At 44.5% G+C, this 17,229-nt stretch overlaps 2 protein-coding genes across 2 annotated transcripts in view; one reads left to right on the forward strand and one right to left on the reverse strand.

The window, feature by feature from the left end:
• Nucleotides 1-10,726, forward strand: part of cep55l (centrosomal protein 55 like) — an 11,298-nt gene extending 572 nt beyond the window's left edge. The window contains exons 2-12 of the mRNA XM_056577209.1: nt 1-214; nt 418-525; nt 1,532-1,690; nt 2,691-2,744; nt 2,899-3,025; nt 3,958-4,094; nt 4,853-5,004; nt 5,845-5,968; nt 7,451-7,522; nt 7,629-7,751; nt 8,478-10,726. The exon at nt 1-214 is cut by the window's left edge and continues 17 nt beyond it. Coding sequence (XP_056433184.1) covers nt 23-214; nt 418-525; nt 1,532-1,690; nt 2,691-2,744; nt 2,899-3,025; nt 3,958-4,094; nt 4,853-5,004; nt 5,845-5,968; nt 7,451-7,522; nt 7,629-7,751; nt 8,478-8,669 — 1,440 coding nt within the window. The 5' untranslated portion in view covers nt 1-22 and the 3' untranslated portion in view covers nt 8,670-10,726. The remainder of the gene's footprint in view (nt 215-417; nt 526-1,531; nt 1,691-2,690; nt 2,745-2,898; nt 3,026-3,957; nt 4,095-4,852; nt 5,005-5,844; nt 5,969-7,450; nt 7,523-7,628; nt 7,752-8,477) is intronic.
• On the reverse strand, nt 10,638-14,719 carry rbp4 (retinol binding protein 4, plasma). Its single transcript, XM_056577211.1, has 6 exons — nt 14,619-14,719; nt 14,065-14,167; nt 13,101-13,237; nt 12,711-12,817; nt 12,161-12,373; nt 10,638-11,890 (listed from the first exon to the last, which is right to left on the reverse strand). The coding sequence occupies exons 2-6, from the start codon at nt 14,164-14,166 to the stop codon at nt 11,862-11,864; spliced, it is 588 nt and encodes a 195-aa protein (XP_056433186.1). The 5' UTR covers nt 14,167; nt 14,619-14,719; the 3' UTR covers nt 10,638-11,861.
• Nucleotides 14,720-17,229: the final 2,510 nt, after the last annotated feature.

Consider the following 17,229-nt stretch of genomic DNA (forward strand, 5'->3'; position numbering starts at 1 on the left):
TAGACAAAACATCCAAACCACCATGTCTAAAGGAGCGAAGGAGACCATCGCTACCCGCCTGGGCTTCAAGTCTGTCCCCGCCGGACCCTCCAAGCAAGCCGAGGCTGACCTGGAACGGGTCCGGAAGGAGAACGCTCACCTGCGGAGGAAGATGGATGAACTCACCAAACGACATGTCAAGCCCCCAGACCTAGACAAAAGCAAACTCCTAGAGGTGAGGGATATACATATCCATCCGTTTTACTGAAACACAAATATGCATTTTGATGGGTTTTGCTTCACTGAAACCCAGTGAATCTTGCATAAAGTCTTTCAAATTAAATGTAACTTGGTAAATTGACACCACATTTTGTTTTGAGGGTAAATGTAGAGGGTGTTTTGGTTGTTGTGCAATGGGGTGTTTTTGTTTGCTGATAGCGTATAATATCGCTGGAGACGCTACGGGAACGCAACAACCAGCAACTCCTGGTCAGGGAGCAGGAGATGGAAGTCCTCAGACAGCAGCTCACTGCTCGCGGTGGAGAGGTGAACGCACACGCACGCACACACACGCACACCTGCACACATTAGGTATTGTTGCAGGGGTGTTGGGGCCTGAAAGTGAAACTTAAAGCTCTTCATCGTAAGACACAGAGACTTTTTCCGTGAAGTGAGTTCTTCTTAACCGACAGGAAGTCACAGCAGTTTACTCTTGACTAGAGTGAGATCTTCTTGTGAGACACTCATTCACTCCCTCAGCATTAAATCATCCGTTTGCTTTGGTAGGGTGTAGGGATACCTGTCTGGTTGTTTTGATTGATACGATTGGTCCTCCTACAACTTTAAACAATAGTCGACTACACTGGGAAATGGCTTCCTTTCGAAATCCTTTCATGGGGGTTGCGAAATTCTGTCTTTTAAAGTCATTATTTCACCCCGTCCAAACTGGTAGATATCTGGGTTGGTATTAAAGGGGTCCCTTCTACAGACCTTTTCTCATTATACCCTAAATATTCAAAAGTGGTTACCCACACCCGAGTTGTAATCAATATATTCCTTGTAATGTGTAGTCTATGCAAGACTAACTACCTTCAGATGTTGATGTAGAGAGGCCTTTGGTCGCGTGGGGATGGGGTTTGGGGTTTCTAGATTTTCTACATCACCTTTAATCTATATCTTATCTATCTTATCTACCTTCTGTATCTTTATCTATATCTCATATATCCTATATCCATCTCTCCCATTTCTCCCATCTTTAATAAGTTATCTTTTTCCACATATCTTTATTTATATCTGTACCATTCTCTCCCGGCGACCTATTTTTGGTTGGTTAGACCGATACAGATGATCTGTATCTATCTCTACCTAATATCTATAGCAATCTCTATCTATATTTGCAGTGTCTATATGTCTCTAAATGAAGACGGGTAGATATTGGTTGGTTATATAGATACAGATAAATCAGTCTCTATCTCCACCTGTAGCCATCTCTACATGTATGTGCAGTGTCTATGTCTATATGTCTCCAGCGGCGGTGTCTCTCTCTCCCCAGGTGGTGGCCTCGCTGCAGGCCCAGCTGGAGCAGCGTCGACGGGACGCTGAGCAGCGAGACCGCGCCTTCCAGAGCCTGGCGGAGGAGGCGGATGGCCTGAGGAAGAGTTTGGCCGCCACTGCGGCCCGCTGCCGGTCCCTGGAGGCACAGACTGCACAGGTGAGAGGTCAACGGACTGCATCTTTAAGATGCCACTCATAGCGCTTTGCAATACCGCCGCACCTATTCGCCTATTTATTCACACACCGACGGCGGTCAACCATGCAAGGCGCAAGCCAGCTCATCAGGAGCAGTGAGGGTGAGGTGTCTTGCTGTGGATGACCTCGACCTTTCACGCTAGGAGGAGCCGGGGATTGAACGAGCAACCTTCAGGTTATCAGCCAACACGCTCTACCTCCTGAGCCACATGCCGCCCAACCGGGAGGGGCTTGGGGGAGGTGCTGAGGGACATGTGAGGAGCTAGGGGCGGGGCTAGGGTACATGGTATGGAGGCGGAGTACAGTTGGCTCACTCAAAACCTGTAGGACGAAATGTCTTTCAACAGTGCTCAAGTAAAACAAAATGAAGGCAGTGGCTTTGCCCTACGTATCCTATTCATTATCATCATGCCTGGTACTAATTTCTTATTTTAATTTTCATGTTTCTGTTGCAAATTAAACAGGAAGATGTGAACGGTGTGAATTAGTCAAATCAATACTATTAATGCTACTGTTAGTTCAAAAACGGGGTCGGTTATGGAGGTAACGTCCACTAGATGGTAGTGTGTGACCAGATTACTGGTTGGGGGCTTCTAGCCTAAACCTTTAACTGATCTCTCTATGAACCCTATCCTCCCCCGTCTTTCTCTCCTCTCCCTCATGTCTTTCACTCAACACAGCTTCCTCCCTCTCTCTCCCCCTGCGTTGTCTGAAGCCATCAGAAGGCTGAGCCTATGCTGCGTCGTTGAAATCCATCTGCTGGCATACGTTGAAAAGTTCATGATGTTGATTAGTCTTGATTGTCCTCCTGACTGAGACAAATTATACTCCCCTCCAACCATTTTGTGTCAGCTTAATAGTCTTGCTGTGGACATTTAGAACAAGTAGTAATACAGCTAGGGAAAGCCCTGGAGTGGCCCTTCACTAGTCCCTTTCTAACTTGATCTTATATTTCTGATCAGATTGGTGCTGCTCCCTCTGGAGACCTGGCTGTCGTCAACGATCAACTCAGAGACGTAAGTCAGACTGTTGATGGGGCTTTCATCTCTCATTTATTTGTTCACATACTCATCCCTCTGCCCCCCTTCCTCTACACTAAATGATGCATCCACAATCCACTAGTGATGTTGCGTGTGTGCCTGTGTCCGTCGGCCTGCGTCTGTACTTCAGGCTCTGGAGAAGAACCAACAGTGGCTGGCGTACGACCACCAGAGAGAGGCCTACGTCCGCTCTGTGCTGGGCCGCACTGTGGAGCTGGAGCAGCAGCTGGCCCAGACCAGCCAGGCTAGCCCAGAAGGTGATGGGATGGGTGTGGGGAGAGGGGCCCAGAACCTTATAGTTACAACACGATGTAACAGGAACTACATCAAATCTAGTAAAAAGCTATGAGGCAGGGTAACATCACAGCTAAAAGGTGTTGCTCTGGTATATTGAAATGCAGAGAAACCAAGAATATACTGCAAGTTTGTAGCTCTTGAGTCATGTTCTGTCAGTCAGAGTTTGAAACAGGAAAGCTTTCATTGTCTAGGCGCTCACAGATTGAGACTTCATTATCCTACAGCCTATCCTTCTCGGAGGATGTCTTTGTTCTGTCAGGAAGACAGGATCGGTTGTCATCCAGAAAAAAATGAAAAGAAAAGGCAGTATGGTTGAAAAGTTCCTTGTTGAACTTGAAAGTTTCAGAAGTTGGCAGTCGGCCCTGTTTGCGGTCGCAGATCAGCATTTGATAGGGAACCTTCAGTTCAAAGACTTTTGACTACTCCCCATTCATTTGTGAAGTTTCCTTGCTCTTGGTTTCCTTCAGAGACCCAGGGCGTATTAGTGCTCCGGACTAAAGATGTTGATTTTAAAGATGGGCGGGTAGCCTATTTATTAGTGGTTGTTAAAGGTTGGCTAAAACCTAAAAATAATGGACAGTTCCATTTCTGGTGAATACACAGTATTTGCCATCTTACTTTATGTTTGGAAGAAATGATTATCAAACAACCGACCAGGATCATAACCCTTGATTGACATTTAGTATTTTGCTGACAACTAGGGGGCATCACAGTCATAATCCTTCGAGTTTTGGTACAACTGTTCCTTCCTTTTGCAACCATTGTCCTATGTTTATGTCCTTGCCCTGTAGAGTTAGCGGCCTGGTATAATTTGGGATAAGAAGCTACTGTGAGACTCTTAACCTTTAATAAGTGCTGTTGTAATAAGAACTGACTGGACCTGTACTCCCAGCCCCCAAGGTGGCAGCAGTACTTCCAGAAGTGCAGACCCACTCAGACCAGCTGGTGCAGGGGCTCCAGAAGGGCCTGGAGGCCCAGAGAGAGGCCGCCTCCAGAGCTCATTTGGAACTCCAGCAACACAAAGAACAGGTGAGTGGAGAAGAACCATTCAGGGTTGGCTGGGATAGAACTTAAAAGTTTGACTGCATCTGTGTTCAAACTTGAGGCATGTGTACACGGCATATGATATGTTCTTTTTCTAACCTTTTATTAATAAGCAGTTAGACTTTAGGGTATCTCCCCCAAGGATGCCTGCCGGTCAGGCCGCAAATATTGTCAATCTTTCTTATTTTTATATTTTTCAATTTTTTTTCTTGTTATAATGCTATCCTATTTATATATATATATTTATATAATTGTTTTTATTGAAGAAGCTGACTCGGGGAGATTCGCACAAGAATCCCAATGTGCCTGTACTGTCTTGTACCTGTGCAAATGGCAATAAACATTCATTCATTCTAACTCCAAACCATTCGGCTAACCTAACAACTGGTTTATCCTGTGCCCATTGAATGTCGATAATCATAACTTAAAAACAATATAATAACTAAGATGGTTAGGGGTCCTGTTTAGGGTGGCATGTGGCTCACGAGGTATAGCGGGTTGGCTGGCAACTGGCAGGTTGTTGGTTCAATCCCCGGCTCCTCCTAGCTAGAGTTTCCTGGTGCCCCTGAGCAAGACACCTCACTCTAACTGCTCCTGACGAGCTGGCTGTCGCCTTGCACGGTTGACTCCGCCGTCGGTGTGTGAATGTGTGCATGAACGGGTGAATGTAAGGCAGTATTGTAAAGCGCTTTGAGTGGCCACTGGTTATAAACTGTGGCTGTTGTGTCTCTGGTGGCGGCCAGACGTCCAGCCTGAGCGAGGAGCTCCGCAGACAGAAGGAGGAGGCGTGTGGTCTCCAGGAGGAGCTGGCCTCGCTGCAGAGGAGCTACAAGGAGAGGAGCAGGGAGCTGGAGCACAGCCAGGAGCTGCTGCAGGCCGAGCGCCTCAGCAACAGGTAGGGAGGAGACCCAGTGCACACACAGCACCGCACACACAGACAAGGGCACCCGCAACCACCTTCAGATGGACCCGGTGGGGATAATACACAAGCACATATAACAATGCACCTTTTTGTAAATTATTCATTTTTTATATAAGCCAGGGGACGGAAACCTTTTGGATCAACTGTGTAACTGTTCAAATGTTTTAAATTGACCCGGGCACAAAATAAAATTTCTTAAATCGTACAGATTTAGTGTGATCCCTGTCCCTGCTTTGACCTACATTAAACGGCGACGCACAATCAAGCGCTTTTTGATTGATTCGACTCCATCCGCCTCGTCTCAGTGTACATCATCGAGACGTCGTACACTGCAAGTTTGACCAAATACAGTTTCACAGCAAAGTATCTCACAGCTCGGTCCTGTCGTGAAATTAATCAAAGTTTGTTTGTCGTAAAGGCTAAGACAGGCGATTATGACATTATTATTTCAAAACCAATTATTTCGTTAGCAGTATGCATGATCCCGGTTTGTGTTACTCAATAACAACCTCTGTTCTAAGGTTAGATTAATGTTCATGCGGGACCCATTCATTATTTACACAATGTGTCTTATGGATTGTTTCTCATTATTCTTTAATAGGAATTCCCTAATAATCGCATTTGGAAAGGTAAAAGACCTACCACAGGTAGAGGATCTACAATCAAACATTGTGATCTCTAACCTACCCAGGGGTGGCCGGACCTATCCTCTAGGTCTCCTGTTAATATCTAGGGACGAAGCTAAGCCATGACTAAGCCAATAATGTGAAGCGAGCGGTGAGCTCATGTGCGGCTGTGTCCCCCGCCCCTCAGGCAGGTGGTGAGCGAGGAGCGGATGGTGTCGTTGGAGAGGCGGGGCAAGATGAGGGAGGAGCTAGAGGACATGGACACCCGGCTAGAGGAGGAGAGGAAGAGGTCTGCCGACCTGCTGGCCCAGGTCGGAACCGCAGCCTGAAACCCCAGCCCTATATCCCTACCCAGCGCCCCCTAAACCCCAGCCCTCTATCCCTACCCACCACCCCCTAAACCCCAGCCCTCTATCCCTACCCAGCGCCCCCTAAACCCCAGCCCTCTATCCCTACCCAGCGCCCCCTAAACCCCAGCCCTCTATCCCTACCCAGCGCCCCCTAAACCCCAGCCCTCTATCCCTACCCAGCGCCCCCTAAACCCCAGCTCTCTATCCCTACCCACAAACCCCCTGTAACCCTCTAGCTGTAACCTCTAACGTAAGCCCCTGACATTCGAACCATGACACTTCACCCTCATGCTTCAACCCTAACCTTATCCCCCTTACCTTACCTCCTCCGTTCCTTATCCCCCTTACCCTACCACCTCTGTTAATTAACTAACCCTCTAACCCTAACCTAGTGGTGCCCAACCTTGACTCTATTTTAAGGGCTGAATTTTCCCAAATTATCTTAATCCCATTAACATGGCATCCTAGTGAGTGTAACATGCATCGGAAAACCCTAAGTAGGTGTTTAATTTAAATATGAGTGCTGAGGTTAGGGATGACTGTTAAGGATATGTGAGCTTAAATATGTCCGTTGACTGTTAAGGATGTGTGAGCTTAAATATGTCGTTGAGGTTAAGGATGTGTGTTGAGGTTAAGGATGTGTTTTGAGGATGTGTGTTGAGGTTGAGGATGTGTGTTGAGGTGGTTAAGGATGTGTGTTGAGGATGTGTGTTGAGGTGGTTAAGGATGTGTGTTGAGGTGGTTAAGGATGTGTGTTGAGGTTGAGGATGTGTGTTGAGGTTGAGGATGTGTGTTGAGGTTGAGGATGTGTGTTGAGGTTGAGGACGTGTTGCGATTGAGGACGTGTTGCGATTGAGGACGTGTTGCGGTTGAGGATGTGTGTTGAGGTGAGGATGTGTGTTGAGGTGAAGGATGTGTGTTGAGGTGAAGGATGTGTGTTGAGGTGAAGGATGTGTGTTGAGGATGTGTGTTGAGGTGAAGGATGTGTGTTGAGGTGAAGGATGTGTTGAAGGATATGTGTTGAGGATGTGTGTTGAGGTGAAGGATGTGTGTTGAGGTGAATGATGTGTGTTGAGGATGTGTGTTCAGGTTAAGGATGTGTGTTGAGGATGTGTGTTCAGGTTAAGTATGTGTTGAGGTTAAGGATGTGTGTTGCGGTTAAGTATGTGTTGAGGTTAAGGATGTGTGTTGAGGTAAAGGATGTGTGTTGAGGTTGTGTGTTGAGGTAAAGGATGTGTGTTTATGTTGAGGATGTGTGTTGAGGTGAAGGATGTGTGTTGAGGTTAAGGATGTGTGTTGAGATTGAGGATGTGTGTTGAGGTTGAGGATGTTTGTTCAGGATGTGCGTTGATGTGGAGGATGTGTTGAGGTTGAGGATGTGTGTTGAGGATGTGTGTTGAGGTTAAGGATGTGTGATTAATGTGAATGTTTTTCTCTTCCAAGGTAAATCTGCTGCAGAAGTCCATCCTGAGCCAGACTGAGGAGCAGAGCCGGCTCGCTATGCTAGAGCAGCAGGTAACCCTAGTGTGTAAGGTACGGCCTGGAATTTGCCTAGTGGCGATTCAAACTCGACCTGACGTGCCGATTCCTCTCTGCTCCCTCCCTCTAACTACCCTCTCAGATCCAGCTGTCGGCCAAGGACTTTGAGAACGAGAAGCTAGACCGCCAGGGCATGCAGCACCAGCTCCAAAAGGTCCTGAAGGAGCTCCGCAAGGCCCGCGACCAGATCACCAGGCTGGAGTCTGTAAGGGCCCATACCAGAACACCTAGCGTTACCACAACATTGAACCCCAACACATTTATTAAACCTTAATTTGACCATCAATTTTACTTTTTCAGTTTTGTATTATTGTTAATTTCTATTTACTTGTTTGGTTACTTGTTTTCACTGTTGGGGAAGCCTGGAATTCAAGCATTTGATTGCCAAAAGTGACTGCTGCTTGTTAGATTCATGCACAATCTAACTTTAAACTATTTACCAGGATAATGATTCATTTAATTGATTATAAGTAGAGTGTTAAAGGGAAATTTCGGTGTAAAATGGATTTCGGATACGTTTTGTAAGATAAGGAGTTGAAGCATTCGTTTGTTTTGAAGCACAAAAACCGCATGTAGACGCTATCTTCAGTTGGCTGTTTTTAGCCGATTCTATCGAAACGCTATAAACTTGGAACAATGGGGGCAGTGGTTATGGTAAAAACTAAATCACTATTTTAAACCATTTAAAAGGCTAAAAGTAGCCCAACACTTCTTTAGTAGTATAATAAGGGTCTTAACATATAAAACGAGGCATTGAGAACTTTGTAAGTGTACAGATTGTTTATTAAAAATGACATTTTATACACACAATGCCATCAGTAGATCACCCGTCGACGTAACAATCGTTGTAACAATTCCACAAAAATGTAATCATTGATTCCTGAAAGTGACTTTGAAATGAAATTGAAAAATCGTGTTTTTCTTCCCTAAGAAACCGTCCCACACGCGGTTCTCTGAGCCCAGCCTGTACCACACCATGGAGTTTGAGCGGCTGGCCGTGTCCCCGTCCAGGGTGGGGAACCTCCTGGACGAGAGCTTCCTGGAGTGCCCCAAGTGCCGGGCATCTTACCCCACCAGCCAGCACCGAGAGCTCCTGGCCCACATCGACTACTGCCTGGCCTGATCCCCCACACCCCAGAGACCATCCCCCTTACCAGGTTCTGCAGCCTCCTTCTGCTCCACGTTTTCTACCTTACCGTCCAGAGGTGCAATGTTTAGAAAAGAAACTGTCACTCCCTAGCTAGCCATTGGATCAAATCATGGATCTGAACCTTATTAGAGAAACTGTCACTGCCTAGCTAGCCATTGGATCATTTAAAAGATCTGAGCTTTATTAGAGAAACTGTCACGGCTTAGCTAACCATTGGATCATTTCAGAGATCCGAACTTTATTAGAGAAACTGTCACGGCTTAGCTAACCATTGGATCATATCAAAGATCTGAACTTTATTAGAAAAACTGTCACGGCTTAGCTAACCATTCGATCAAATCATGGATATGAACTTAATAAGAGAAAATGTCACTGCCTAGCTAACCATTGGATCAATGAAATCGTGGATATGAACTGCATTGGAGAAACTGTCACTTCTTAACCGTAGGGGAAAATCATGGATCTGAACTTTTCTTATTGTACATCATTGGTATATAATGTGTGAGGGGGTAGGGTGGCTGTGTAGGGAAGTGTTTTTTATTGTTTATTTATACTCCTAAGTTTGGAAGCACTGGTTTTGTCTTTATTTGTCATAACTATCACATCGAGATGTAATATAGTTTCTACTCTGTGATTAATATATATGCTTGTTTCAGTGCATTTTATTTGGGTTGAATATTCTGCGTTAAGTGTTTGCAGTGTGGTCGTCCTTGCCAAAGATAGAATTTTCCTTTTTAATTGTCGATCATTTGTTTGTACGTTTTTAATTGCTTTTTTTTTATTGTTTTTTTCTTATCAAGGGTATCAATCTGATCCGAAGATCTTTTGCTTGTGTCATCATGGGAGTCTTTTATATCGTTAGATTCGGTTTGTTGAGTTTCCATGAAGGACTCATGAAATACCTTCAGCTAACTCGTCCAACAGTGTTCCTCCACTTATCTTCAATACAATGCTTAGAGCCCATAGACATCTACTGTATCCACAAGTCCAATATGAAGGGTGGCGTTTTATATTAAAGCCTTTAACAGTGTTTTCTTTATACGTTGCATACCATTTGTAAAAAAAATATGCAGGTAGTTATTTGCAACAATTTTATACAAGGTTCTCCTTGCTGTTTAAGCTTTCTTTAGCACAAATCCTGCAAGCTCAGGCTTCTTCAGCAAACCTTGGTGCCCCTTGTCCTGTTGCCGTGACCCAAGCCCAGAACCACACTAGTGGTTTTGCCCTCTTGACTTCACATACCGCCAGCCCTCTAAGGCTGCAATGAGATTGGCAGGAGTTAAATCTGTGTATTACACTATTTCAGGAAGGGGCTTAGTGAAAGTCCTCTTGGGAAGAGGAAAAGAGGTTAAGGTGCCAGAGGGCTCGGCCAAGGCGACCAAGGTAGATTTAGAAAGCAGGAAAGACCGAAGCACGGTCAGACTGACCCCAGGGATCACTGCCTTGGGGCTGCTGTCGTGCGCTGGCTCTCTCGCTGTCGTGCACTGGCTCTCTTTTTTTTTTTTAACAAAGGCTGTTGGAAGATTAGAATTAAAGGACAATTCTGGTATTTTGAACATTGAGCCCCCTTTCTGGTTTGTCTAGGATGAAATAGAGTGGTTAACACCGAGATTTTTAATATTGGTCCTGTCTCGAGTATTTGGCTAATTTCAAATCGCCCCGGCCTCCTTCACAATGGCTGGCTATGGGCATGTAGAAACCTGTCCTTAAAACACCCCTAAACTTTCGTTTTTTGTGAAATGTGATACTCATCGAGTGGTTAGTGGTGTTTGTTGATGTTCCTCATCAAGTATCGTCGCGAAATAGTTTCCTTCGTGTTTTATTTAGCATTTTGGAAATCTGCATATTGTCAATGAACCGGGGACCGGAAACGGAAAGGGGGGGTTGGTTGTAGTGTTTTCGCTCGGTTCTAGCCGTACTGTTGATACGGAGAACCGAGTGAAAAAACTACAACCACCCCCCCCCTTTCCGTTTCCGGTCCGGTTTCCATTGCATTTACCAAATGCCTATTTACAAAATGCCAAATAAAACATGACAGAAACTGTATTTCGCTACGATACTTGATGAGGAACATCAACGAACACCACTAACCACTCGATGAGTTTCACATTTCTGAAAACAAACGTTTAGGGTTGTTTTAAGGACAGGTTTGTGAATGCCCATAGCCAGCCATTGTTAAGCAGGCAGGGGCGATTCAAAATTAGCCAAATACTCGAGACAGGACCAATATTCAAAATTTCGTTGTTAACAACTCTATTTCCCCCTAGACAAACCAGAACGGGGTTGTACCGGAATTGTCCTTTAAGAGACACATGCATATCTACATTTTATTTTTTTATTATTCATATTTAAATATTTTGCTGTTATGTGTCGGGATTGTTTTGCTCCAGTGCTTTTGGTTGGTTTGGGTTTTTTATACTGTGCTGTGCAATAAAGCTGAAAATCGTATAAATGAACTTGTGATTTTTATGTTCATGGATTGGAAAACCGACATTTGATCGAAAGACGAATATTGTATACATTTTCTTTGCCAAGTCATCTTGCTTGTAGGTTTGTCCCAGATATTATCCTAATATTTCTAAATTAAATGGTAAAGAATCGACCTTTTTGAGTTTTTATATCTAGATTTTTGATATACAAACCTTACAATTTTTGATATACAAACATTCTCCCGTAAATAATGAAACCACAAGATTTAATGAGTTATTCCATGAAGGCCTCCCTTTATAATGCATGGGCATTTTCAAATGAAAAAAAATAAATGGTAAGAAGGCACTGCAATTAAACAGGAAGCAGTTTGGTGATAATATTTTATTTCACAAGGTAGTACGGCTGACCCAAAACTGCTACAGAAGAACAAAGTACAAAGTCACTACACAAAGTAAGGGTGAGAAGTATTTTAGGTATATACTGTCCATGTCTGAGCTTTAAGATCCGCGTCTCGCGATTGAGGTGTAAAGTGACATTCCAGAAGGAGGAAAGTCTCCGGGTGAAATAATGTTCTTAAAGCCTATGTTGAAGGTCAAAGTTCTACTTCTGCTGGTGAAAAGTGTTAAAAGAAATCAACACGCAACCAGTAGTATTGTGAGTATTGTCCATTACTGACCAGCGACATAGCTCCCCTTTGTCTTTAATGTTATATTATTGATATGTTCATTTGTACTTTTACGCCTGCGGTTCTATCTGGCAATAACCTGTAAAAAACAGAAAAAGCACATTCAACACAATGAAACGCGTACAAAGTTCTACTTGTTGTTAAATAATTAAATTGATAACAATTTCATCCTTGCATGAATCATGAAATCAGCAAGTTAATTGATGATCAATTTGAGAGTTGAGAGTACAATTTCCTATATCTTTTAAATTAAAATAGATTTAATAACTGTTAGGTCATAACCCATTAAATATCAGTTGCCCACATGGTTCCGCCGCCTGCCAAATCGAAAGCCTGCGACTGTACGTACCGTTGTGCTCGACGCGTCTGTATTTGCCAAGCAGACAGAGTTCCATCTTCTTCTGAGTCACGATGCGCTGGTCCTCAGCCCGCAGGCCAGTGGGGTGGCGGGAGAAGATGAAGGAGTATCCGTCCAGGCAGGTGCCGTCGTAGTCGATCTCCCGGCACGAGTAGTGGACGGCGTAGTTTTCGTAATCAGTGTCGATCACCCAGTGCAAGTCATCTGTACGGGGAGCATACATGGAAGGGTTAAAGTGCATGTTGAAACCCAGAAATCACTCTTTTTTTAAACAAATGTCAACTCTGCTAGCGCCTGTCATTTAGTTAATGGTCTCCTCGCTACTTGACACTCAGAGAACTATCTTCTAGAACCTTCTATCTAACGGTTAGCTAGCTAACAGTCTCCTAGCTACTTGACACTCAGAGAACTATCTTCTAGAACCTTCGATCTAACGGTTAGCTAGCTAACAGTCTCCTAGCTACTTGACACTCAGAGAACTATCTTTTAGAACATTCTATCTGTTAGCTAGCTAACTCAGACTGTATGAACATGCTCTTACCTCCGGTCTGGAGGTGGGTGGCTGCGCCCCAGTACTTCATCTTGAACTTGGCGGGGTCGGGGGTGTCCTCGAAGGTGGCGAACATCTTAGCGCACAGCTCCCAGTTACTGGAGGAGGGGGACAGGGAGCGAGAGAGGTGAGGAGGTGCAGGAGAGGGCAGAGAGAGGTAACATGGGGTAGCAGGGAGAAGTTGTAGGTAGTTTGGGAGATGGGGGCTAGAGTGATGAATAATTGAGATGAGATGTACTTTATTGATCCCAGACAGGACATGAGGGTAGAATAGGGGATTAACATGTTAGGAGAGGTGAACTATCCAGTACTACTCCCCAGTTACAAACTAATGAACCATGAAAACCATTCGATGGTCGTCCTGCCGTAGCAAGAACCTACTTGAGGATGATGACTCGGCCTTCCGCACTGGCGGTCATTGTGCCGTCCTCCCTAATGGCGAAGGTGGCCACGATGTTGTCCCGGAGGAACAGGCCCACGGGGTCCTTCTTGGCCACGGCGTACCAAGTTCCCACGTACTGGAGAGGAGAGTAAAAGGGTCACGAAAAGAGAGAGACGCCCTTATGTGTCTTAGTAAAAGACGTACAAATACTATCAAAGTAATGTACATTACTTATTATCAAAGTAATGTACATTATTTATTATCAAAGTTTTATACAATACTTAATAATCCATAGGATATACAATGCTTCATTTGTTATTGAATTAACAGAAAATGCTTATCTAGCTTATAGTTATTTCTTAGCCAATTTCTTTTGACCAATGTTCTATAAACGTAAACAATATTTAAAGATAATTAGCATGTTTCAACGCTATGTTTTTGTTTGTGTGAGTTCGAATTTAACAACTTTGGTGTGTTAGGTGAACTACAAGTCCCATTCCCTACCCCCCACAGATGTGTCCCAAGTCAGTCTCAGCTGATTTCCATCTGTCTGCCTGTCTGTCCGTTTGCCTGACTATCTGTCTCAAAAACAATTTGGGTTCTAAGCGATCAATTCAATCTTTAATCAATGTTTAAAAACCTTAATTCCTAATCTGCAAACTCAAAATGTAGAGATCCTCAATATATTGTTTCAATATAATCTCCACCTGGTCAAGAGACAAAAGTAAAAATTCAGACCCAAGATTGTTGTATTGATGTCTCCCTAGCTCTTTAGCTACACCTCAGTATTCTGTCTTTTCATGTCATATGTATGTTTTTTATAAGACCTTTTAAAATGATTATTTTAGTTTTTTATAATCAAAAGTCCGCCATTGAATAGCTACATTGCACGAGTCTGAAACCACGTGGGCTCGGCTGCCACAGATTGGAAACCACTGCTGCAGCATGTGTGTTGGAACTCACCCGGGATCGGTCAAAGTTCGGCATGACCTGGACGTTGGCCACCTGACAGTCCTGCGCCCAGCACCCGGCCAGCGCGCACAACGCTACAAACCAACGCAGCATTCTGCGCCACAGAGAGGGAGAGAGACGGGGAGAGGGAGGGAATGGAGACGGGGAGATGGAGAGAGAGACAGAGATAGAAATAGAAGAGACCGAGAGAGAGAGAGATGGATGAGATGAAGTAGAAGGTAGAAGATTGAGAAGGAAGGGAGGAAAAAGGGGTACAGAGGACATAAATAATGGAGGGAAAGTAATGGAGAAAAAAAAAGAGAGAGAGAGAGAGAGAGAGAACACATTAAATCACAAATTCACTGGATTGCTTAACTATGACTGTCCTAACGTCAAACCAAACTCAAAAAAAAAAACAGTCCGCGTAAAACGTTTCCCAGGCTCTGCATTTACAACTGAAGGTTTCCAGGAAAAAAAGTTTGAAGACACTGAACGGCTTTTGCGTAAATACATGCTGAGAGACATCGATCTAACCGGTGGAGGGTTGTTCCAAACACAATGCATACCTCGTTGTCACGTTTGAGCTAGAAGAAGAAAGGTGGGGATCACTCCTGTGCGGTCTGATCTGATCTGGTCTGATCTGGCTTTATATACTGCAGCCCCACTCCCGTTGCATAACAGACCCTCCCTTCTATACCCAGACCTCCCCTATCTCCCCCCCCAGACCTCCCCCATCTACCCCCAGACCTCCCCTATCTCCCCCCAGACCTCCCCCATCTATCCCCAGACCTCCCCTATCTCCCCCCAGACCTCCCCCATCTACCCCCAGATCTCCCTCATCTCCCTCCACACCCCCAATCATCCCCCCATCTATCCACCCCCCCTCCCCCAACTCACAAATGGAGAGAGAGAGAGAGAGAGAGAGAGAGAGAAGTAACCGAAGAAGATAAATAGAGGGGGAGAAGAGAGAGGGGAGACAGAGGAAAAAAGGGTGAGGAGAGAGAAAGCCAAAAATGGAACCAAAATAATAGAAGAGGCATAGAAAAGGAACAGATGTAATACGTCAGACGATCAGATTACTGACCAGCCCGGCCCCTGGCCAGCCATATATTTACATGACTGCGGCCCCTAGAGCTACTGATTGTTGAGTTTAGCATTCATGGGCAGCAAACATACCACAACCCCACCCCACCCCCCTACACACACAAACACACATAACCGCCCGTGCAAAGTGATTTAATCAATGGGGGCTGGTCGAGCTTGTGTGTGTGTGTGTGTGTGTGTGTGTGTGTGTGTGTGTGTGTGTGTGTGTGTGTGTGTGTGTGTGTGTGCGTGTGCGTATGTGTGTGTGTGTGTGTGTGCGTGCGTGCGTGCATGCAGGTGTGTGTGTGTATGTGTTTATCTACAGTGGGCTTTGTACTGAAAGTCTTGATTTGACCCATCTATACTATTTAATTGAGTGACATTCTTCTCTTTACTACTCTACTCTAATCTGTATATAAGCCAATCACACACATGCACTCACCAAATTGCACATCCCTGCACTCTTAAACGCATTCAAATACACACACAAACACACACACTCCCACATGCCTGGTTTTGTTTTTGTACTGAGCCAGGCTGATGTTAACATGAGCTTGTGTGTGGATAAAATAAAATAAAAAAACCACCCTGTTTTGATTAGGTTGTGTTTCAGAGTAGAGTCTCATGGTTCTAGTGTAATAGCTTGACTACTTTGTCCAATGTTGTGAAAACACAGTTGGACCAGCCAAAAGGCTGACAGCAGCTTGAAAATCCCCAAAAACAAGGGCTACATTTCAGAGGTCGGGATATATTAACAGTGCAGCACAGGGAAACGAAAAGGACACCGCAGTCAATTATATATAACCTATTTCATTGTTTATGCAACTTTCCACTGTTATTTGGCTGTTTTAATGGAGGGGTGAGAAATCTTTTTTATTCAGTGAGTAATCAATGCAGGAGACAATGGACCAAAAGTGCACAAAGTACATGGAAATGATTACTGTTGTATCAGTGATCATTATTTATTGATAGCCTGGAGTTTGAGCCTTCAATGTGTGTCTGTCGTCATGATGGCGAGAGACAGAGCAAGACAGGCAGAGACAGAGGGCGAGATAGGAGATAGAGAGAGACAGACGGAGACAGAGAGGGCGAGACAGAGAGATTACAATCAGGATTGTTAGAACGACTCTGTACCTCTCCACCCCCCCCCCCACCCCCCCACCTCCACCCCATAATAGCAGGGGGGATCCTAATCATTAGCAACATAATAACTGTCTAGCTCTAGCCCATTTATATTGTATTTATGTAGTACAATGCATTTGTAACTGACTCTGCAAGCTTTATCTTTATCCCCCCAGGTGGAATGCTACAGAGTGTAGGAACCCTGTTGGGGCACCTTTACAAGTCTTTATATTTGGGAGACTTTAAAACAGACAGAAGAGGAACTGTGACCCCTAACCCAAATTACAAAGGTTTTGGGCACAACATGGCAACATCACAGCCATCTTGTTGCATATTTAAAAAAATAACAACAATTATTAATTCCTCCACTGTTTGTGTTTCATGCTTGGTTAGTGCTGTGCTTAGAATTGCTAACACAGAGGTGTCCAGCTTTTGGCCCCTAATCAATCCCACATCATAATTTACACCTTAAGGGGGGCCACAGCCTCAGGGGGCCCTTGTTGAAGAACAGAAAACATCTGGGGCTCTTGCATAACCGAGGCTGCAGCCAATAAGAATCCACTCTCTGACAGCCAATAGAGAACCACCAGGGTAGAATTCCATCTCAACTCCCCAGTTGCCATACAAATCACAACGTTTCAGAACAAAATTTCAGAAGGTGTAAGCCAACTTGATATATTTAAGGGTTATGGAGAGAATCAGTTGTTTGTACAGGGTAGTGTGGTGTGCGGAGCATGTCAAGTTTTTCCAGAGCGGGAGAGCAAAGGAGAGAGGCCAGCAGAATAATTACAAAAACAAATTCTATCTCCAATTTAAATGCCAATTTCCCTTCGGAAGAAGTCATTTGTTGTTAAGTAAGAGTAATCAACACACGTTTGTTGAAACTTTGTGTGTGTGCAAGCACTTCAATAATATTGTCCTATACAGCCTCCCATACAGTTGTGTACACAAGTTTTTGGCTGTTGCTGTGTT

The sequence above is a fragment of the Gadus chalcogrammus genome, chromosome 18, assembly GCF_026213295.1.
Source record: "Gadus chalcogrammus isolate NIFS_2021 chromosome 18, NIFS_Gcha_1.0, whole genome shotgun sequence".
Lineage (NCBI taxonomy): Eukaryota > Metazoa > Chordata > Actinopteri > Gadiformes > Gadidae > Gadus > Gadus chalcogrammus.